Source organism: Manacus vitellinus, unplaced genomic scaffold (genome assembly GCF_001715985.3).
Source record: "Manacus vitellinus isolate BGI_N305 unplaced genomic scaffold, ASM171598v3 scaffold_63_pilon, whole genome shotgun sequence".
In the NCBI taxonomy this organism is placed as follows: Eukaryota; Metazoa; Chordata; class Aves; order Passeriformes; family Pipridae; genus Manacus; species Manacus vitellinus.
The window spans coordinates 366723-389871 of NW_021940711.1; the positions used below are offsets into that span (position 1 = coordinate 366723).

Here is a 23149-nt window from a genome sequence, read left to right on the forward strand (position 1 = left end):
ATCTTGAATTTTACTTTTTTTTCCCCTCTACCAGAAAACAAACAGGAAAACAAACACTTCCTAACCTCTATCTGTTGAAGAGTAAAACATTCTCTAAACAGGTTGACATAAAATAAATGTTTATGACGAACTTTCCTAAATCTGTGTGATGCTTCATTTTCGCCAAGAACACTGGGGTTATTTTCTTCACCTTTTAAGTGCCTAATATATTTTCCAAAGGAAAGTATACATCTTAAAAATACTTACTCCTTCTGACACCCACAAGTTGCCCCTGCTCTGTAGGAGACAGGCAGTGATTGCCTGATAGCCATTAGGGCTATGATCTTTTAAAGCTGATAGTAAACATGTCAGGTTTGTTTTCATATTTTGTTTATATTTCAGTTTCACGTTTTTATAGTGAAATTGTCGGGGGGTGTGTTCAGGAGAGTGTGTGGGCAGCCAGAACTGCCCTCAGACTGCAGCCCCCTCCTCACAGAGCTGTTCCCGCTGCTCTCTGGAGGGATTTCCCACCCGTTATGAAAACCACGTTGGAGAACACTGCAAGTATGTCTTTTAAGTCGGGAAACACTTGATACAAATGCATTCTTTCACCTTACAGCACTGGAGGGCAATTTTAGTACCTCACACCCAAGCTTATTTCCACGTGGCAGCACCAGCGCCCTCGCAGCTCTGGCGTGTCCACATCCCCTCGACGGCCACAAAGCCCTCGATGCTCGAGTGCCCAAACCAGAGGGTGAAGTAGCAGGAGGAAGGAGAGGAAGGAAAGACGGAATTGTGCTCCAGTTTTCCCTGAGGGAAAGAGCCTGGCACGGGGCTGGGGGACCCGCCGTGGCTGCGGCGCCTTCCCTGAGGGAGAGGGCACCATGCTCCCCATTGCTGTCTGGAGGGATTTCCCACGCATTATAAAAACCACCTTGGAAAGCACCGCAAATGTCTCTTAAGTCGAGAAACGTTTTCTACAGATGCCTCCTTTCACCTCACAGCATTGCAGGGCGATTTCAGTACCTCACACGGAAGGGTCAGCACCGGCGCCCTCAGCGCCCTGACGCCTTCGCGTCCACGCAGTCCACTCGAATCCCCGCACAGCTCGGGATTCTCCCGGCCTCGAGTGCCCAAAGTAGAGGGCGAGGCAGCAGGAGGCAGCGAACGAAGGGAAGAATTAGCGCTCGGGCTGTTCCCCGCGGGGAAGGAGCCTCGCACAGAGCCAAAAGACCCTTCGCTGAGGGCGGGGCGCGCGAGGCAAAAAGGGCGCGAAACGGAGGGCGGGGCGCGCGCCGCTCCCCGCCTCGCGCCCCCTCAGCGGCGCCCCGCGCCGCGCGCCCCAACGGCCACGCGCCCTCCCGCTCCCCCCCCGCGCATGCGCGGGGCCACCCAACGGTCGCGGCGCGCGCGGTTCGAGGGCGGCGGCGGCTGAGGGGAGCGGCCGCCATGGACGGGGAGCCCTCCCGCATCCCCGTGTACGGCGGCACACACCGCCCCGCGCCGCCCGCAGGTACGTGCCGGGCACCGCGGGGGCACCGGCGGGCACGGCCGGGGGGGGGGTGGAGGGGGTTAGGCCGGGGGACGGGGCGGTGGGCGGCACGCCACACTTTCGTGGAGCTGCGGCTCTGCCTGCCCCGTGATGGCTGCTCCGAAATCTAGTGATAAGCTTTTTTCACCGCTGTTCTGCCCGTCTTTAGCACATAGGTTAACGCTTTTTGGCTTTCCCGCCGTGTGTATTCCCCGCCCGCTGAAGGCGGCGGCCCGTGCATGTGAAAGATGCTCCCTCCAGTCTCTCGCTTTTATAGATCTTTTAATGCTATTTAGGGACTTTAGGAACGTGAGGCACCCGGGCTTAGCGTTAAAGTCAGGGGAGCTGGGCTGTATCGATGGAAACTGCATGTAAATGTGCTCGTGGATGTGTTATTGGGAATATACTGAAATTCGGGGAGAAAACAAAGCAACTGTGTGAACCAAGCTTATACACTCAAGCAGCTGCAATTTAAGAGAAGTAAACCACGTAGAAAGCTAGTTCTCTGTAATGCTATTTTAGTAGCTATCTGCTCTTAATGAACTGGAGTATGAAGGTCTCTGAACAGAGTTTTGACTGGGCTGTGTTTGTTTTGCTTCCAGTGTTGAACTGCATTGCTTGTAACCCTGTGGCGTGTTGAATGTTGTATGAGATTTTTATTATCACATCTATATTATCACTTTCACCCTTTCTCCCATTCATTCAAGCCTGGTAATTATGTTTTAACGCTGTCTATACTGACCTATCTGTGGCTTGTTCTGAACACTTAATCCTGGGTAAAGTTTGAAGGCTGCTCTTAGTTGTTTCTACCTTAAAGTCTCTATTTGAGCCAAATATAACTTTGATTTTCCTCAAATTGAAGGTTTGAGAGACCCTAAGGAGGTCTTTTCCAGACCGGAGTGTTTTCAGTGTTGTGATTTTCTTGCAGAAACACAAGTGACCTTTCCTTCAAAGAAAGGCCACTGCACCACCAAAGCATCAGAGCCAGAATTCAGCAAGGATCCCAACTTTAACTTTGTCTCAAACCTTCCAGCGGATGGTGTCTTCAAGGCTGGGAACCAAGGGTAAATAAAAGCAAAATATCGATGGATTTCTTTGGCAGATGTCCCAAAGATGGCTTATTTTTGCAGACTTTGTCAGACTAACAGACTTGATCTGCAGCAGCACAGTGGTCTTCTGCTAACTGTATTTTATCCATCTTTTAAGGTTGCCGAAATCTGCCAAGAAAGGGGAGCAGTTTTCCAGGAAGACAGCGACAAGAGGGTGCGTTTCCTCCCCTCTCTGTGAGCTGCCCTCATGCCGTGGTGTAACCCATGGAGGGTTACAATGAGCTCTCACCCACGTGCAGCTTTCCTGCCAAGTTTGCTGGTCAGATCTGTTGGTCAGGAGCAAAAGCAAATACTGCTGAAAAGGGCATGTTTGTGTAAGCAAAAGAAGGTGTGCAAAACTGGTCTTTTTTGCCCCTAAATCTTTGCTTTTTGACTCTACAGTGCTCTCAACAGATACAAAGTAGAAGCAGAGCTGAAAAGCAAGAATCAGCTGTTGGAAACAGCCAATAAACAGCTGCATTCCAGACTAACAGGAGCACAGGTAAGGGAAGCGGGAAAGATTAATAAATCATTGAATAATTCTTATATCCCTACAGGGTCATGTTAAGGATTGTCTTGCTCATTTTCCTGCCTCCATCACAAGTCAGTTGAGTTTGGGTGGGCTGGGCTTTCTCCTCTGATATCTGCCAGAAGCTGGGAATCAGCAGAGCTGCAGGTGCCTTGCGATGGAAAATGCATCTAGCTCCCTGTGAAATGTTAGTAGAGCTCTAATTCCAGTTCACACTCACTGTGGGAGAATATTTCAAGTTCACAACTAGACACTTGTATGGAATTTTATTAGAACAGCCTTGATATTGCCAGGTGCTTCCTCACTACAGCCAAAGGAACTGTAAATAATCACTTAGTTGCCTAATCTTTTTGTGTCTTTGTATTCCTCTGCAAGTTTTTTTCCCCATCTGCTCAGCACTGGGGAGGCCAAACTGGGAATATTTTGTCTGGTTCTGGGCTCCTAGTACAAAAGAGACATGGATACAATGGAGAGGGTCCAGCAAAGGGCCACAGAGATGATTAAGTGACTGGAGGAAAGGCTGAGAGAGCTGGGACTGTCCAGGGGATTCTGTTTCAAACAGATTTGACTTTCTGGAATCAAGTTTAGATTTGAAATTGGAAGTTTCGTCATTACAGTTCACTTTAGGACACATTTAGCTCCATTTCTGTCACTCGCAGGAGGCCCCCCCTGGCAACCCCTGGCTGTAGAATCTCACTTTATTTCCTAGTTCTCAATCTGTGAGATGATCCTTCCTCATATCTCACAGCTTGATTTCCTTAAGAGCCTCTGAGACCTCCCATGAAATGTCCCAGAAGCTTTTGACACTGTCAGCTGGATCATCCTTATGCACGTGCTTATTGATTTCTTGGAGAATTGCATTCAGCTTGGGAGGTTGATCAGCTTGTCCAATTGCCTGGTGATACTTGGATTGTGTAAAAAAATATGATCCCTTTTTCTTCTGAATGTTTCCATGCTCCTCAATGCACGAATTATTTATATAAATGAGGGAGCAAAAGAGACGATCCGGGACTACCTAAGAGGAATTTCTCTTAGGATCAAATTTTGGTGTGATGTGGGGATGTGGTAGATGTATTTAATCCTGTCAGGAAGCAGGAGCAAGGGTGTGCAGCACCTAATCTGCTGTGGTGGTGGAGACAAAAGGGCCAGAGCAGCACTTGTTAAGCTGTCCATGTCAGTACTGCTGACCAAGGACAAGGACATCTTCTTGGAAGCTTGCTTCCCTCACAACCTGTGTTCATGGCAGAGCACTGTCAAGGAGTTAAAGGAGAAGAATGACAGCCTGGGCCAAGAAGTTGAGAAGCTCAAGAAGTTTCAGGAGACTTGCATGGTGATTTTAGAGAGCAGGAACATTGATCCTGGTAAGGACTCTGCGCTTCACTCACATCCTGGTCCTCATTCTTCAGAATGTTTTCTTCATTCTCCTGTTGTGACTGTTCATTAGACATTTGGGCTGTGCTTCCTTGTTAAAGGAATGCTGATGGAACTCCATGCCTTTTGTGGCTTAAGAGAAAAAGCTGCTTCCTGCAGTAGGCCTTGTCCTGGATAAAATAACTTAGTTGTTCTTGCTGTAGAAAGTTACTTTGAAAAACTGTTTGTTCTTACAAACACAAAGTCTGTGTATTAGAGGTTCTCTAATGCGTCTCCTAAATTAGTTACAGGCAGCAACATTTTGGAGCAGGAAAAGGAGACCCAGGAGTGCCAGGAACAGACAATGGTAAGAAAGGTCTGAAATGGGCTTTGAGGGGTCTGTGTGTCTCTGCCCTTCCCTCCCGATGCTGAAACATCTGCTGGGACTCACATTATATTAAAAATTATTTTCCTCTTCAGCTGTTAACTGAGAAGCTCATAGAAGAGCTGAGGCTGTTTAACCAAACCTTGGCAGAAGAGAAGGAGGTGCATCAGGTGAGACTGTCACTGACTCAACCAGGCAACGAGCAGTAGGTGCTCAGAGAGGTTATTTTGCTCCTCTTTTCTCCACGTGAACTAGATGAAAACCTGTAGTATTCATTTTTTTGATATAAATGTGTTAAGGAAACTGTGCTACTCCTCTTCTAAATAGAGGAAGCTGCCAGTGTGGTTGTTACTCTGGAATTCAGAGGATCTGATATGACTTGGAAGCTGTTGCAGAGCAGTGACCTTGGATAGTCTCTCAGGAACTGAGAAGGGTGCAAGCACAAGTGGCTTCAATACTTATCTATACACAGACCAAAATAGTCATTGAATTACATCTCTACAGTCCTTGGGAAGAGACTTAACAGCTACTTCATTGATTAGCTCTTACATGAAACTTGCTAAATTTTGGTTGCAGGTAAATTGACATTTTCCTCCAGCAACCAAGGTAAAGAATGCCACACTAAGCCTAGTTTAGGGGGAAGGGCTCAGATCTTTGGCTGGAGCTCCTTTAGGATGTGGTTTTGCTGTTCCTTCCTCTGGTGTTGGTAACACGGGGTGTGCACTGACTCCTCCACAGGCAGGGATGGACATGTGGAAATCAGCAGAGGAGGAGAGCCAGCGGTCCCTGGAGAACCATTCCTCCTTCCAAGCAGAAATCGAGGAACACACAGCAACACTCAATGAGCTGGAGCACCTCCTGGCGATGTGAGGCATGAGGACGGACTGGACTGGGGTTCTGGGGGTTGTGTTTGCTGTTGTACCCCTGGTTCAGTGGTCCCTGCCCCGCGCTGGCTGGATTCCCGCGTGTCCCGGTGTGTGCCGTCGGTACTTTGCTCCATTAAAGGTGCAGGACTGTCCTCCGGCCCCTCCCGGGGCGGGGAGCGGGGGCGGGGCCAGCGCGTGCCGCGCGGGTGGCGCGCGGAAGCGGGCCATGGCGGCGGGTGCTGGGCGGGCGGGCCGCCTGCGAGGCGTCCGGGGCGGGTTGCTGCGGCGGTGCTTGCGGCGGGGCGGCGCGGGGCTGGCGTGGACGACACGGTGATAACGGGCTGACAGCGCCGAGCAGCGCCAGGTACGGGCTGAGAACGCGGAGCAAAAACGCCGGGTAACTGCCGGGCCCGGGCCCGGGCCGGGCCGGGGATCCCGCGACCGGGGGTGTGGCAGGCCCCGTCGCGCACTCCATTGCCGCAAGCGGCGGCACCGGCCATCGCCGTGCGCGCAGGGGGGGCGCGCGCTCCGCACATGGCGTCGCCCCGGACGTCTGTGGCCCGCCGCGGGCTTTCTGCCGGGACACCTTTCCCGCCCGGAGCACCTGCTCTCCTCGCCGTAGAACACCGCCCCGACCAGGCAAACGGCCGCTGCGCCCGCGCTGGGCCTCCTGCATCGGGAGTCGTCTCCAGAAACGTGATCACCGAAGGAACAAATCGCTTGGGTCTCATCAGATCCTCTCAAAAGAAGAGTTGCAGCTCTCCCAGCCTGTTCTGCCCAACGGAGCACCTAAAGATTTAGGATAATAGTTCTTAGACCTCATCACAGTCTACAGCTCCCTCCCAATGGGCAGCACCAAACTCTACCCTGGTGACCAGTGACAGAACCCAGGGAACAGCTGGAACTGTGCCAAGGAAGGTTTAGGCTGGGTATTGGGAAAAGGTTCTTCCCCCAGAGGGTAGTTGGAGCACTGGACAGGCTCCCCAGGGCAGTGGTTGTGGCCTCAAGGCTGCCAGAGCTCAAGGAGCATTTGAACACCTTCAGGGACAGGGTGGGATTATGGGGTGTCCTGTGCAGGGCCAGGAGTTGGACTTTAATGCTTGGGGGTCCCTGCCAACTCAGCATATTCTTTGTTCTGTGTCTGATGTGGTTTTTGGGGTTCTTTTGAGTTTTTAAATCCATCAGTGCGGAGAAAGCTTGTTTGGTGGTACTGGAATCCACATGGCCATGGAAATTTAGCATATCTCTTTATTTTAAGAAAGAGAATGCTTCGGTTGCAGGGCTCAGAGAAAGGCAGGGAAGCGTGGGCATATTTTGGTTTGTTGCTCCTGCTTCTTGTACAGGTTCTGGTTAAACAGCACAGGGTTTCAGTCTCTAAAACTGTTCCTTCACCAGCGTTAATTTGTGAGAATAAAGAACCAAAAAAGATAAAAAAGGGATCATTAAACTACCATAATATACAGGCAGAAGTTTTAAATCTTTGTATTAAAGACACTTCATTATTGAAGTGTGTATAATTTCTTAGTATGTGTATAGACTTCTGCAGAATACATGTATATATTCAAGTGTATTTATGTATATAATTCAAGTATGTATTTAAGGTTTAGAAAAAGATTTTGAGTTTTTTTGACACTTGGATCAATGAACATACCTGGCTCTATCAATTATGCCCTCTGTAGGAAATAGTAGGATAGATAATGGAATTCCAGTTTCATACATGGACACATTTCAATGAGCATCTCTAATTACTACAGGCATCTGCAGGTAATTAAATGGCACTATAATCAGCCACTGTTTGGGGTTAGCACCTTATAAGTGCAGTTCATCTGCTTTCAAAGTTCCCTGCCCAAAAACATGCCCCAAAACCCCAGTGCAGGCAGGAGTTCAGGAACATTCTCTCCTGTTGGGGTGAGGTTAAGGTAAATGCTGAGATGAACTTAAGTATTTCAGCTCCTTTTTAAAAGACTAAAACCCATGACCCTTTTATGGGGTATTCCAGCCAATAAACTGAACCGTGGATTTCCTTATGGTCCTTTGCTTCTGGGTTTGGGATGCTGGAGTTGCCTGGCAGGGGAATGTTGGCAGGACCTGTGGGAAGATGAGGATGTATTGATGAGATGCAATATGTGTGTTTTTCCTCCCCTCTTCTCCCAGCTTAGACAGACCATGACAAAGTTCTGCCAAGAGCATTTGGCTCCGAAGGCTCAACAGATTGACCAGGAGAATGAATTCAAAGGCATGCGGGCAAGTATTCCATGTGTATGTGTGGAAAAGGGGGTTCTTGGATCTGCACCTCAGTCCAGACAATCCCAGTGCACACCACAGGAACATGGCATTAGCTTTTCAAACTTAAAAGCCACAGAGAACCTTTTTATGATTTCCTCTTTTATCGTTTTTTTACCTATTTTCAGCACTCTGGGGCAGAACCCAGAGGTAATAATAAAAAATACAGATAATGATCTTGTTCAGGTTCTTACCATGGGGTTTTTGCTTGGCTCTGTTCAGGCTCCTTCCCCAACACGTACTTTGTGTTTTCCTGGCTCAGTCCCTCTCATGGACATGAGTTTCCTCTCAGACTTGTGAAAATATTTGTGTGCCGAGACGTGGTGTTTGAGTGTCCAGCTGAAACTTGCCTTCCTCATAAACCCGACGAGTTCTGTGCCACGGGGTGCTTTGACTGATGGAAACAAGAGATCTGACTGTTGGTTTTCATAAGCTCCACAAGACTCAAAAAGCTCTAAACATGTGCCAGGATTTCCCAGAGTTCTCATGTTGACATTTCCAGGGATATATGTGTGGCTTTGAAGTGAAGTGTGTAAATTTACCCTGGCACTCCAGGTGTCATCCAGAGCTGTTGAATTATACTTTTTGCATTCTCTGGAGATTACTCCTGATAATTATCTTAATTGCTGGACACAGAGGCCATGTGGGGAGAGCTCCCCTGGGTGTCCATCATGCAGCAGAGGAAAGGAGCAGCAGGGAGATGGTCCCACCAGGATACGTGTGGTCCTCGGTGGCGAGGACCATCCTTTCCTACTATGTTACATCGTGGCTGTGACATTCCTGGTTTTTAATCTCTCCCAAGGAAGCTTCCTTGCCTTTAGTTGCCAGTTCCTGTTTTGCTGGAAGAAGAATAGAGAAAAAATGCTGGAAGAAGTGATTTTAAAGTGCCAGCTCACAGCAGCTCTTCCTATTTCCAGGGTTTTAGTCATGGACAACTTATGCTGTTTCACTGAAATTTTACTTAAAGTGAGCAAAGATTCGCATCTTAGGAGTTGTCCTTCCAGAAGTAATTTTAGCCCTGTGAATATTCACTGAATTCCACCAGCTCCTCCCATGTGTAGCACAACCTGTGTCCTCAGGCCTGCCCGAGTTCTCAGCCCCAGGGCTGGAGCTGCACTGCGGGAGCGACAGGTATCGATGGATTTACCACATTCCTGTGATGGCCCGGGGACAAACTGATGTTTCCAGGGAGCTCCCTGGGGAAACTTTTTATGCTGATGCCCTGACTGCAAGTGTGGGCTCATTCCTTGTTCTGTGTTTGTAGGACTTTTGGAAGAAACTTGGAGAACTGGGAGTTCTGGGGATCACAGCTCCTGGTAAGTTTATTCCTATCTTTTACCTCCTGCTGGGAGAGACCACTTAAACTCTGGCTTTCCAGTCCATAACAGCCTTGTCTCTGATGTGACATCCATTCTATCCCATCATTGTGTCTTTAAAAAAAATTTCCAAACTGTTGTTATCCTTCTCTGGGTCCAAATCCTTTTTCCTTGTCAGACTTCTGGATGGTTACAGAATGGCCTGTCACCGTTTAAAAGCACTGCTCAGAAATGGTTTCTCCAGGTGTAACGTGTGCACCTCAAACACGTTTGTGCATTTCTGATACGAAGCAAGATTGGAAGAAGGAGAGCTAGAGGTAAAAGTATCCATGAACAAGCATTCATTTGTAATGGGAGAAGTTAAAGGGTCTAAACTAATGCTCTGAAAAGGAGAGATAACTAATGGAGAGCTGAGCACAGCCAGAAGAAAATGAGGGTAAATCTTACTGAGCCCTGTCCAGGTCAGTGCAAGTGTTCTAATTAATGTTACAGATGAGTGTGGTCATGCTGAAAGCAGGGCAGGGGAATGAGAAGCCCTGAGTGGAGAAAAGGGGCTGATGGGGCCTTTCTTTCCCAGTGGACAAGTCTGTTTTCTAGATGTGGCTGTGCAAAGGCCTCTGCAGGATCCAGCTGAATAGCAATGTCAAAATAATGCCTCTACCTCTCTCAGTGCTAGAAGACTCTGCATTTCTGCTTTCTCTCCCTTTCCTCTTCCACATTTACTGCTGCTCCTGGTTTGTCTCCCTCTTCCCTCTTTCTCCTCTGATGTTGTGCCCGAGGCTTACAGCAGTTTCCCACATTATCAGTGAGCCATCCCCTCATGAGTCCTGTCCTTTATCTCAAAGGTTTACCTCTCAAACCCTCCTACACCCAGGATTTCCCACCTTGTTTTGGATTGTGGACTTGTGTGATTCTTTATTGATGGTCAGGTATGTTGGAGGAGGTGGAGCCTGGGATTTAGGATGTGGAGATGGTGTGGAGTCTTACATGGGCATACACAATTAAATATTTGGGCACTGGTGGATCAAGCCTATTAAAGGAGCATTTTGAATAAGTGCTGTTTATTTTCTTCTGAAAACTGAGAAAGCTGTGTTGTTTGTGATTTCCCATTTATTTTATGAAGTGCTAAGAAATGCAAATATGTACTTACCACAGAACACTAATACAGGTATGTCATGCGTACAGAGTATACATTCTAAGTCACACCATGGCTTCTGCTACATGAAGAGGAGTCTGGCAGGATCATTTTCCTGTTCCTCTTGCAGGGCAAAGCAATCCTGGATCAGGACTGCTCACAGTTGAGCAGTTTGCCTCTCATGAGGCAAAAGCACCAAATCCAGCCATTTCATAGGAATTAATAGAAAACCCTCTTGTTTTGGCATATATGACAAACTGTTAGCCCCATCTTTTAGGATATGGAGAGCAAACCCCTGCACTCTGGTTTGTGGTAGAGAGAGGAGGTTCCAGAGGACGAAGAGCCCTGCAGATAAAGGCAGGAGTTGAAACGAGTTGAGTGGGAGGAAAGGCTGCACGTGATGCCAGTGGCTGTGGGGTTCATTTGAGGGATTTGGGACCTCTCCAAGCTCAGCCCTTTGGTCACCCTGAGCACACAGACAGATTTGCTCTTATCCCTGTTGCTCTTGTTTGCAGCCCTCACATTGGTGATGAGTAAGTGTTCCTGGGTTTCCTCCCCCACTGCTGCTCAGTGTTTGTGTCCTGATGTAGCTCTTCCCTTAGCAGTACAACCACTTGCTTCCTACTGTAGAACAAAGCATTTAGGCTGGGAAGGGACTGTATTTGTGTGTAGATAAAGTGTGGTAGGTATATATCTAAATATTTGTGTAGGCTGTTAGCTGCTCAAGGCCATTATGCGTTTCTCAGCCTTCTCTTTTTACTGCCTTCCCTCTCCTTGTTTTACTGTGTGACCTTAACCCTTACCACTAATTTTAGGCTCAGCTCAGTGTGCCCAGCCAGGCTCTCAGTGCTGCTCTGTCTCACTTCATCCTCTCTTGAAATCCACATTTTTGTCACTGGTGAATTACATGTTGTATAATTCACAGCAGTTACACTTATGCATCATTCTCCTTCTGAATCGGCCACTCATCAAAATTCTGGTGTCCTCCACACTTGTGGGCTCAGAAAAGTCCTTAGTGCCCCATTTTTTTAACAGTTTGAGGATTCCTCTCTTGTTTGGGGGCAAGCACATGTGGACTTCATAAACCTTGCCTGTGTTCCTTTGTCTGCTCACCTAACAGAGATTGCTCTTGGTGATTTAACCTTTATGGTCACATGAAGGTTGCACCTGAGGATGGCTGACAAGAAGGACTCGTTGTGCAGTGTCAGTATATTTGGGATGTGTCCTTGTGCGTGTTCTGCATATCAACTGTGCTGTACAACTAAATGGTTGATTATGCTGAAGAAATAGTGTCCCTGTGCCTTGAGGATGCGAACTGAGATCCAGAGAGGATGGGGAGAGCCAGCAGCGCCCGGCTCAGGGACAGTGACAGTCCCAGAACCGTTCCAAGTGTCCTGGATCTCAGCCGAGGCCGAGCCCAGCCCTGGGCTGTCGTGCACGTGGTGGGTAACGGGAGGTCTTTCCTCTTTCCCAGCGGAATACGGGGGCTCTGCCCTGGGCTACCTGGAGCATGTGCTGGTGATGGAGGAGATCTCGCGCGCGTCGGCGGCCGTGGGGCTCAGCTACGGCGCCCACTCCAACCTGTGCATCAACCAGCTCGTGCGCAACGGCAACGACGCCCAGAAACACAAGTACCTGCCCAAGGTCCGTGGCTGGAGCGGGGGGAAAGCTGGGAAGCAGCTGGGTTTGGGCTGCAGGGGTGGGTGTCTTTCACAGTGTGCGATATCTGAAGCAGCAGCGGGATTCAGGCACCAAACCTTGGGGAATACCAAACTTGCCAAACTTCTGTAGCTGGCCAGTTGTTGTTCTGTTAATCCTCACTGACCTCGTTCCATGCCAAGCTCCATGTCTGCAGGTCTGGAGCTATGTTACTAAAAGAGGTTTTGAGGCGGTACTGGTGATATTCTTCCAAGTTCCCAAATTGTTTTGAGATCTCTGAGGTGAAAGCCACTGCTTTCTTATCTTATGTTCTCCATTTCTCACTGCCCAAACGCTTGGCTTGTCTGCTAATTAACTACATGTGAAACCCCATCATCATTTGGGGCGTTGATGTTCGTGACTCTGGTGTGTTAAATGAATTTCACTTTCTAAATGCGTGGAAGAGCAATGAGCAAGCACATTGAATGAGCCCCTGAGATTATCAGTGGAAGGATCAGCACGAGACACTTGATTTAAGCCACACGCAAAGTGCAGTGTCGCTTCCTCAGAGCACTGTGCACCCTGCAGATGTGTGACCCCGAGCTGCCCTCGTTGCTCAGGTGTATTTTCATGCCTCGTTCTCAGCCCCTCCATGAGATGTGCAACCACTTCAGCTCTGACTTGTCTTGGTTCCTGACAGAGCACTTAAAGGTGCTTCACTAGATTTGAGCAGATCATGAAAACTTCCGTAGTGGTGCGCTGATGGGTTGAATTGGTTGAACGTACCTTAGGCATTGAGTCTGCTTTTTAAGGAACAAATAGAGATCAAAACGGGGAGAGGATGGATAAAAGTACACAGGGAGGGCAAAAAGGCAAGGAGAAAAGGGCAGAATGAAATAAGAGTGAAGAGGAAGCAACAGCTCTGCCAGAGCCTGGTGTGAGCAGGCACAGGAGGAGGCTGTCCATCTGCCATTGTGGGGTGAGTGTGGGGGGACTGGGCTGTGAAAACGTTGTGGACAACTTTTCCAGTCCTTTTCACCCCCTCGTTGGCCTCTTGTGTTCCCCAACTGCTGTTTGTGTAAAAGGGCAGCACAAAGCACAGGCAGGAGCTGGGCAGAGGCATATGGTGCCTGCGTGGTTCTTTGGCACCTTCCTCGTGTGTTGTGCAAGCAGGGCTGTGCTTGTCTAGCTCAGGCAGAGCTGAGTCATCTCATCCCACTGGGATGTGGTTCTGTTCCCTGAGCACAGCACGAGGGAGCTCCTGCTCAGGCTGTGCCGGGAACGGCGGCTCTCGGTTTTGTTCCTGCAGAGAACAGTGGCTGTGGGGGTCCAGTGCAGGGAAACAGCCGGGGAGGGTAAAGAGGGAACAAACAACGCTGCTGCTCTCCCCCTTTAGCTTATGGTGGTGTTTTCTTCCAGCTGATCAGCGGGGAGCACATCGGGGCCTTGGCCATGAGCGAGCCCAACTCTGGCTCTGATGTCGTGTCCATGAAGATGAAAGCAGATAAGAAAGGTGAGGCCTGTCCTGTGCTGCCCAGGGAGGTGGTGCAGTCCCCATCCCTGGAGGTGTCCAAGGAACGACTGGACATGGCACTCAGTGCTCTGGGCTGGGGGACAAGGTGGGGATGGGGCACAGGTTGGACTTGATGAACTTGGAGGGCTTTTCTGACCTAAATGATTCTGGGATTCTGTGAATCCTGTTTGGGAATACACAGAGTGGGGATATTGGTGTTGCTCTGTTGTGAGCTAACAGATCTCATCTCTTGGCTTGCAGGAGACTACTTTGTTCTGAATGGGAACAAATTCTGGATCACCAACGGGCCGGATGCAGATGTGTTCATTGTTTATGCTAAAACTGACATTACCGCAGTCCCGGCCTCCCACGGGATCACCGCCTTCATCGTGGAGAGGGTGGGTTCAGCCATTCCCTCAGGTTGTTAAAGCTCAATCCCTCACTGCCTCATTTAAAGCCAGCTGGTTTTCCTTCTAGAGCTGTCAGCCCCGTGCTCGAAGACAAACTACTTTCTGCCTGAAAAATGGAAGAGGAACCTTTAATGAAAGAATATAAAATCTCAGGGATCAGTAAACCTTGTGGTGGACTTAACCTGGTGATTAGAATAGTTCTGTTACTGGCAGAGCTTCATCCCTTGCTGTAGGAGGGGCTGTGTTGACAGCTGTCCAATTCGTTTATATAGTATTTATGTGCATTAGAAAATGGGTGCACAAGGTTCATGTAGGGGTTTTTCTCTGCGCTTGCACTTAGACCTGTTCTAGGTCCCAGTTCCCTTTGACTCCCTCCTGGCACCCTGCACATATTCCTGTGGTCAGGGGAATTTCACAGACCTCTCGTGACTTTCCTTAGTCTGTCAGAATTGAGATTCAAACTGTGCTTTTACTGCCTTGACTTTCAGGGAACACCTGGTTTCAGGACAACCCAGAAGCTGGATAAGCTGGGAATGAGAGGGTCTGATACCTGTGAACTGATCTTTGAAGACTGCAAGATCCCTGGTGAGTCGGGTTCCAGTCGGGGAGGTTTCCTGCCTGATCAGATAAGTTGGATCACTAATTACACCCATGTTCAGCCTGTGACCCAGAGGGCTTTGCAGATCTTATCTGCCTCCAAGGGAGCTGGTGGAACTGGAAGTGCAATCTGCTGGATTGCAGGGAGGGAGCACATCCCTTGTCAGGTCACTGCTGTTTCGGCCTCATGGACCCACCTCTCAACCACTGCTTCTCCAAAACCTCGCTGAGGCTTCCCAGGAAGCTTGTTCCCATTAGAGCTCCCATCTCATATGTGGGTGAGCTGCTTTCCCTGGAAGGTTTTGTCACTGGAGACTCTCCAACAGGCTTTTGGGTTGCCTGTAACATGGAGTTCTTTTGAGGTCAGGGCCTGAAAATGGCCATCCTTACCCCACTAGTTAATACAGCAGAGGCCTCTGTAATAGCAATATTTGTTATGCCAGTGGCTATTTTTGTTGATAGAAGAATTCCAGCCTCTCTAGAGCAAGTGGAGATGTCCTATCCAGAATCATGAAATTCAGGATTGCACATCTGCAGAGCCAGGAGCTCTCCTGCTCCCCATACACCACCAAAAGCCAAAGTAGAAGAGTTTCAGCTGAAACCTGATGTTTCTAACTATGCTGGATCCCTCCATTCTGAAATGAGAAAGGCCAGTGCCCCAGTCCTCTGATCATCTCCCAGGAATCATCTGCAGGGAGCAGTGTGTTCTCATGGAAACAGGATTTCCATCTTGTGGTAACATGGAGAGGCTCATCATTGCAGTGTTGGAAGTGAACACACTTGGCACTCTGGCCATTAGTGCTCCTTCTGATCTTTGGTCTTGGAAGCTGAACCAGTTTGAGGCCATTTCATGTGACTGCAGGATATTCAATCCTTTCTCATAGAATCCCAGACTGGTTTGGGTCAGAAGGGACCTTGAAGGTCATCCCATTCCACCCCCTGCCATGGGCAGAGACACCTCCCACCAGCCCTGGTTGCTCCAAGCCCTGGAGAACACAGGTCCTCAGACAAACACAGGTCCTCAGACAGCAGCTGGGCTGAGTTTTGCACATAAATAATCACTTTTCCTCTGCCCTTTGCAGCTGAAAATGTCTTGGGGGCCCTGAGCAAAGGAGTCTACGTCCTGATGAGTGGATTGGACCTGGAGAGGCTCGTGCTGTCTGGTGGGCCCCTGGGGTAAGGGTCTGTTATCTCTGATGGGCTGTAAGGCCAGAAGGGTCCTTGGGGGCCACCAGGCCCAGTGGGGCCCCCTCAGGGGCTGCAGCTCTCAGTAGGATGTGTCTTGGATGGAGAACTGGGATACTGGGGCAGCAGGAGAGAAGAGGCTGGGAATGAAGCAAGGTGCAGAGGAGGCAGGAGCAGGGACATCCTGTGGGGTATCCCAGCCCAAACCAGCACAGGACACCAGCACCGGTGTAGCTGCTCCACTGGACTCTCCTGGAGGGTGCTTTGGAAAAGATTGGTTTCCAGAGGTGGTAAATCTGCCTCAGTCCCCGATTGCTGGCTTGTGTATCCCTCCAGTGTGGATTACTCTGGGAATAACCAGCTCATTTGCATTACTCATTCCTTAAAATCTGACACATTATCCAGAGAGTCACACACTGGTTTGTGCTTCATTTATTCAGTTCTTAAACTCCCCAGTAACTATTTGTACCCCACTCATTTTGTCCTCCCAAGTGGTCTCTCTGGACTAATCCTCATGTGGAAAGACCAACTTCCACAAAGCAGGAGGAAGATTTTTTTCCCCTCCTTGTTCTTGCCTGTGCTTTTTTTATGGCATGGGCTGGTATTTCTTGAGTTGGGAGCTCTGGAGATGTGAGGCAGCACAAACTGTCCTGGCTGTGGTTGTGAGAAAGCTCTCCAAGTCTCAGTCCCTGAATTACAAGGCCAGACCTTATCACAGGATGTCCCAAAGAAGCACCAGGGAGAAATATGGGACCTTTGGATTTTATTCTCAGCCTTGCTTGAGTCGAGCTGTAGGAAGGCAGCAGGGATACCATTTAGCTGTGAGGATCTTTTTGCCTTGGGTTATGCCTCCAAAGCTAACTCATTATTAATGAATAGTTCTGCTGTTTCCCTTGTCCTGCATACCTGTGCTTTTCTTAGGCTCATGCAAGCTGTCCTCGACCACGCAATTCCATACCTGCATGTCAGAGAAGCATTTGGACAGAAAATTGGCCACTTCCAGGTGAGGCAGAGGAGGAGTTAGGAATGTTTGTCCTCTTTTCTCTTTAGAATGGGAAGACCAAGAGCTTTGTTGTGGGGAGGGGGGCTTTGCATGGGGTTTGTGCTCGGGCTGCGTGATGTGGTGATGGCCTAGTGGAAGGTTCCCAGCCCATGGCAGGGGGATGGAACTGGGTGAGCTTTAAGGTCCCTTCCAATGCAAACAATTCTGGGATTCTGGGATGTGGTGAGAAGGCAAAAGCATCTCTGAGCCTGCTGCCCTCAGGCTGCTGTGGGGGGTGAGGGACTGTGGCCGATATCTGGGAGTCTGTCACTTAAAAGAGCCTCCAGCTCCCTCTTGGCTGCTGGATCCGTGTCCTTTCCCACGTCTAGTTTGGGGATGGGTGACCCCCTCCCTCTGTTAACTGCTGTGCTGAGTGTGTGCTGTGTGTGCAGCTCATGCAGGGGAAGATGGCAGACATGTACACGCGGCTCATGGCGTGCCGGCAGTACGTCTACAACGTGGCCAAGGCCTGTGACCAGGGCCACTTCAACGCCAAGGTGAGCTCAGCTCCCGCCCGGCCCGGCTGTCCTGGGGCAATTCCTCTGGTCCCAGAGCCTGGCCCACGGGGAGGCTCTCTGCAATGAGCCCTCACAGCCCAAAGGGCCAGTTTCCACTCCCAAATGAAAAGAAAGTCTCCTTCTACAAGGCAACAGCTTTAGCAGCATCAGTAGGTGTTTATTGGAAGCCCAAACACCTCTCCTGGCTGTTGTAAGGGCTGGAGCAGTCGTTGGAGGTGTTGTCACCTCCAAATGCCACCACACCTCTGTCAGAGGAGGAGACTGAGTGTCTAACAGCAGGAGCACAGAGCTCTGCATCCCACATCAACTCACGTCAGTCTCCTGTGGGTTTGATGGGCGTCTGTGAGAGGCCAGCTCCCCTGCTGCTCTATTGGTCTCTTTTTTTTCCTCTTTGTGTCTTTATGTGGCATTTACAGACCCTGCCACAAGTGTTGTGCAGTGACACAGACACTGCTGCGGCCCCCTGTGCCCTGGGATCGGGTGTTCAGGGTTCTTAGCAGGTGCAGAGTCATGGCAGGGTCAGGGCAGCAGGGGACCCCTCTGCTGACTGTCCCCTGTGTGCCCCAGGACTGCGCCGGGGTGATCCTGTACTCGGCAGAGTGCGCGACGCAGGTGGCTCTGGACGGGATCCAGTGCCTGGGTGAGTCCCTGACCTTGTCCCTCCCGCCCCCCCCTCCGCCCCTGGAATGGGGGCCAGGGCTGACGTGGGCTTGTTGTGGGTGCAGGTGGGAACGGCTACATCAACGACTACCCCATGGGGCGGTTCCTGCGCGACGCCAAGCTCTACGAGATCGGGGCGGGCACCAGCGAGGTGCGCAGGCTCATCATCGGCAGGGCCTTCAACGCCACCTTCCAGTAACGGCCCCGGGCGGGGGCAGCGCCGGCACCACGAGGCCTTGAGCACGAGGCTGGAGCGCACAACTGCTTCCCGCTTGCCATCCTGGCACTGCCACCCACGGGCTCCCCTCCGCCCGCTCTGGCAACAGAAGCTGCTGGACTGGGCTGGGACAAAGGAATCAGAGGGTGGCATGGCAGGAAAAGGGTTTTGTCTCGTTGTGATCATCCTGATTCACATTGTTCCTGAGCTGTTGATCCTCAGCATTGCAGGGCCAAGGGTTGTCCCCCCACCAGGACAGGCTGGCGAGGGCTGTGCAGCCATTGCTGAGCACAGAAAGTCAACCCAAAAAAGCCAAAATGGACAAGGAGGGAGCAATTTTATTCTTTTCCAAAAGTGCCATTAACCAGTTAGCATTTAGCATATTGCCACTGGAAGCTGGAACTTCCCACCGTGCCCTTCCAGTGGGATTAATGCCTTCCATTTTGGGAACTCGATGCCAACATCGTGGGGTGGCTGCTCATCAATGCTCAGCATCATCTGTGCACAGGCAGTGTTTTAGGTGCTGGTTCCTAAAGCCTCCTTAAATCCCACATCTGTTTGTTTGCAGAATTCCATTCTATTTGCAGAATTCTTCTCTTATTCCGGCTGCTTCTGGAGGTATTTTGGTGCAGCCCTGAGTCCTTGCTGTGCTGACCAACTGCTCCCACCAAGTCATTCCCTCAGAGGTGCCACCATCCATCGCTCTAGGGACAAATCAAACCTGTATTGTGACATCTGTGGATGAAGCAGGCAGGAGGAGTTGACTTTTTGGGGTTTTGTTCTCTGAAGGTTGTTGTTTTGGCAAAGCCTGTCCTCACACTCCACCTCCAGCTGGAGCGAGCGCAGGGTGTTTGGGGGTGATCCCAGTGTATATTTTGTACAGCAGATAGAGGTTGATTTGGCTTTGTTAAAGGAAATTGCACAGTGTCCTGCCAGCCTTAAGGAGTGAATCACAAATCAAAATGGGATGCTGGAAATATGATTGAACAGTTAATGAATTAAATAGTTGCCATGTAGGCAAATCCCAGCAGTTTTAACAGAAATCACCTTGAAGTGTGTGTATTTTGTGGTTGTAGTTCACACCTGTCCATACCAGGGGACAGACTGACACACAATTTTAAAATGCCACAGACTGAAGAAAATTCACTTCCTTCAGTCACCAGGAGTTTATGAAAGTCACAAAGAGCCAGAAAGAGCATCTCAAGTCCTGGTGGCAGCACCTTCTTCCTAAACTTGGTATTTACTCAGCCTCGGTGGGCCTTCACCTGGGAAGCATCCCAGGGTTTAATTTTCAGCCTAAATCTCTGGACAGGGGGTGGACAGAGGTGGCCTGTCAGGAATATCATCCTGAGCTGTACCAAATGCTGTGGAAGTAGACCTTGAGGTGCACATGGGAAACACTCAGTGCACTGTTGTACAGGGCTGTAAGAATTTACTCCCATGACCAGACATTTATGTTTTATCACAGCACAATTCCTGGATCACTGTTAAGATCCATCCCTGCCAGAGGAGCTTCTCCAAGGAGTGTCAGAGCCACGACAGGGTGGTGTGAGATTCAGATTGTTAGAAATAGCTTTTCTAGGTGGAAGGGACCTGGAGATTTTTAAACCTGTCCTCTACCACTGGAGGGGCCTGATTTTAATACACATACTTAATAATGCCTTCACTTTCCAGGCTGATCAGCACCTTGGAGTTGAAGGTAAAATGAATCAATGTCTAAGGGATCACAGGACAGGGGAGGGAGAGATTCATAAATCCTCAGCAGGGTTGTGTTATTCAAATCTCACTCCCTTCCACAGCTGCCTTGGGAAGGGGCTGGAAAGAAGGGCTTGGGAGGGCTTCTTGGGGGAAAAGGGGGTTAATACTTATGCTATACTAATAAAATCAGCTTTTGCTGTGGCCTGTGCTCCTGGAGGGGGTCCCAGCAGAGGGAAGTGCAGGATCTGGTTCTGGTTCCTGAGCTGGAAGCAACGGGTACAGTGTTGCTTTCCCTGCTTATTCCTCCCTCTGTCTTCCCAACCACAGCTTTCCCCCCTAATTCTCATTTAAAATAAATACATTTACAGTGATCCATGTGGGCTGTGCCTCGGGCCTCCTCTGGAGAGCAGCAGAGCTAACAGGGAACACACAGAGTGCTGTGCCTCTGGACATGATCCAACTGTGTCTGCCATGGATTTTAGATGGAAATTGGCCTGGCCTGACAGCCCTTGGCTGGTGGCAGGGCTGGATGTGCTGCATCTTCCCAGCTTTTCGAGATCCTTGCCCTGTGTGCAGCTGGCTGGCCACTGAGCAGAGGAGGCACGGAGAGCAGAGGGAATTATTCATGAAGGTAACACAATTTATTTCAGCAGTGTGGGATTTGGAAAGAGGATCAGCAAGTGAGAGGAAGAGAGGATGTCACCTCAAGCTGTGCCAGGAGGGGTTCAGGCTCGACGTCAGGAAGAATTTCTTCACAGAAAGGGTGGTCAGGCATTGGAAGGGGCTGCCCAGGGAGGTGGTGGAGTCCCCATCCCTGGAGGTGTCCAAGGAATGACTGGATGTGGCACTCAGTGCTCTGGGCTTGGTGACAAGGTGGGCATCGGGCACAGGGGGGACTCCATGGGCTGGGAGGGCCTTTCCAACCTCAGTGATTCTGGGATCTACAAGGAAGTGGCTCATAGCTTGTTGGGAATGCAGAAATGCTGCCTGTGCTGGGGAAGGCAGGAGGGAGAACCCGTGCCCAGCAGGACCTTTCACTGAAGGAATTCTGAGGTGTTCCCAGGTTCTTTGGCTGTGTGAAGCCCCTGTCCTGCAGCAGCCAGCTCAGTGTCACAGGTTAGCAGTTGATTTATGTGCTTTGGGCACAGGAAGGGCTGGACTGTGTCCTTCTGCCACGGGTGCTGCAGCTCTGCTCTCTTCAGCTCCTCCCGTGCAAGGAGCTGTGGTAAATTCCTCACGCCAGTGCTGTCAGGAACTCGTTTGTAACTTGTTCCTTAATTGATCCCTTTTGCTCCATGAGTCCTCTCTGGAGCTGTTTGGAGGGAAAGCCAACCTGAGGTAGAAAAACTGGGCTCATGCTGAGCTGGGGCGCTGCCCGTGTTTGATGCGGAAACCTGAGGCAAGTTAAAGATGTAGTGGAGAAGATGGGCTATGACATCTCTGGGGTCCTGCCTCCTGCTGCCTGGGGCAGAAGGGAGCACAGTTCCTCCAAGCTGTGTCCAAAACTGGAGTTTAGCAGGGGCTGGTGGTGTTGGGGATGCCCACAGTGTGAGGGAGCTGTTTGCTGTATAAACACACCAGGGACTTCTGTGTTAAAATGTGTCTGTGAGGGAAAAGCTGCTGTGGAGGGTCTGGGCTGCAGTGGGGCCACCTGGGCTGCCAGCCCCTGGGCCTGGGGAGCCACAGCTGGGCTGTGATTACAGCAAACCTCACCGAGAAAGGTCAAACCACACCGAGAGGTGCAGGATGTGAGAGAGGGCCCCGCGTTTGCACAGCACCCTGGGCAGGGCAGTGGCTGTCCCTGCTCTTCCACACAGACCTGGGTGCCATGCTTTCCCACCCAAAAACCCCTCCTGAGTCCTGCTGGGGCTGCCAGATGGGATTCCTGGCTGATCTGTGTCACTGCCTGTTCCAGGGGCGGGCAGGAACCCTCAGCCCGTGCTGGGGGCAGTGTGTGCATGCTCGTGGCTGTGTGTTTGTGGGGCAGAGGATGCGGTTTCTTGCCTGGGGAGCTGCTCCATGAGGGGAAGTCAGGCTTTGACAACCCGTGGGGAGATGGTGTTTCCCTCCCGTGCTGGGCTCTGAGTGATTTCAGTACAGGGTGACACATAACGAAAGTGTCAGCAAGTCCTGATTTCACTGTGCGGGGCTGCGCTGGGGCCAAGCCCTGTGGTGGTGCCTGAGCGGCGTGTGGCTCATTGCTCCATCCCTGTGGAGGCTCCCGCCTCCGCTCCTGCAGCCCAGCACGCTGTGTTATTCCAAAACCTCTGCCCGTTTAGATCCCCATTCACCTCTCAGCCCCCTCCCCGAGGCTCCGGGCAGCGTTAAACACGGGGGACAGAAAGGGACCTGCTGCTGTGCCACCTCTGTGTCCCCACATGCGGGTGATGAGCCGGTTTCTCTGCCAGGGTGGGGGCGAGAGCCCACAAAGCCACGTGTGCCCGCGGCCACGGGTGCAGGCAGAGAGGACACGGTCCCGGTGTCCCGGCCGCTCCATGCCCGTGTCCCGAAGGCCGCTCCATGCCCGTGTCCCGGAGGCAGCTGCCCGCTCCTCCCGCACAGCCCTGCCGGCCACGCCGCCCTCGCAGCCAGGCACCCGCTCCTCCCAGCCACGGCCCCGCAGCAAGACCAGAAAGAGATTTCTTTTCAATCTATACAAGAATTCACAACTGTGAAGGGGAGACAAAAACATTCTTGAGCCGAGGGGACAATATTGAGCCAGGGGGGCGCGGGGGGGCCGCGGGATTACTGTAGCGCAGCCCGGGGTCACCCCGCTTGCACCTGCTGTTTGCTGAAAGGCTGATGCTGAGCAACAAGCAGCTGATGCTGAGGCCCAGTTGTCAGCCTGAATGGGGGGAAAAAGGCTGGAGCAGCGCTCGCCAGAGGGAATGGCAGCGGCCCAGCGCCGGCGGGAGGAGGGAAGGCTGCCGGGGGAGGGGGACAGCAGCCGGTTCCCCTCGGCACGTGGAGCTCCAGGCAGACCCGGAGGTGTGGGGATCTGTCATTCCGGAGGGATCTAGGAGAAATGGGGTGATCCTGAACCCCTGAAGAACGCGAGCTCTCCCCAAGCTCCTCCTCGCTCCAGCCCTGAGCTGCCACAATGAGCGGGGGGTGATGTCCCCCCCAAAACTTTGAGGCAGTGCTGCTGCAGGACACCCTGCCCTTCTCCACTGATGTCCTCTAGGCAAGAGGAAGGATTCTTTTCAGGA

At 51.0% G+C, this 23149-nt stretch overlaps 2 protein-coding genes across 3 annotated transcripts; both read left to right on the top strand.

The window, feature by feature from the left end:
• Nucleotides 1-1388: 1388 nt before the first annotated feature.
• KNSTRN (kinetochore localized astrin (SPAG5) binding protein) lies at nucleotides 1389-5880 on the top strand. Its single transcript, XM_029963803.1, has 8 exons — nucleotides 1389-1492; nucleotides 2439-2574; nucleotides 2717-2773; nucleotides 3001-3100; nucleotides 4374-4488; nucleotides 4783-4844; nucleotides 4958-5032; nucleotides 5601-5880. Exons 1-8 carry the CDS (start codon nucleotides 1429-1431, stop codon nucleotides 5730-5732), a joined length of 741 nt encoding a protein of 246 aa, XP_029819663.1. The 5' UTR covers nucleotides 1389-1428; the 3' UTR covers nucleotides 5733-5880.
• Nucleotides 5710-20259, top strand: IVD (isovaleryl-CoA dehydrogenase). Of its 2 annotated transcripts, none has more exons than XM_018083389.2 (12): nucleotides 5710-5728; nucleotides 7883-7972; nucleotides 9276-9327; nucleotides 11937-12106; nucleotides 13520-13613; nucleotides 13875-14011; nucleotides 14512-14608; nucleotides 15703-15796; nucleotides 16727-16808; nucleotides 17240-17344; nucleotides 17933-18005; nucleotides 18091-18286. In XM_018083389.2, exons 2-12 carry the CDS (start codon nucleotides 7895-7897, stop codon nucleotides 18222-18224), a joined length of 1116 nt encoding a protein of 371 aa, XP_017938878.1. In that variant the 5' UTR covers nucleotides 5710-5728; nucleotides 7883-7894; the 3' UTR covers nucleotides 18225-18286. The 2 variants fall into 2 exon arrangements, with proteins under 2 accessions (XP_017938878.1, XP_017938877.1); XM_018083388.3 differs by lacking the exon at nucleotides 5710-5728 and adding an exon at nucleotides 6022-6092 and having other exon boundaries at nucleotides 18091-20259.
• The last annotated feature ends 2890 nt before the right edge of the window (nucleotides 20260-23149 follow it).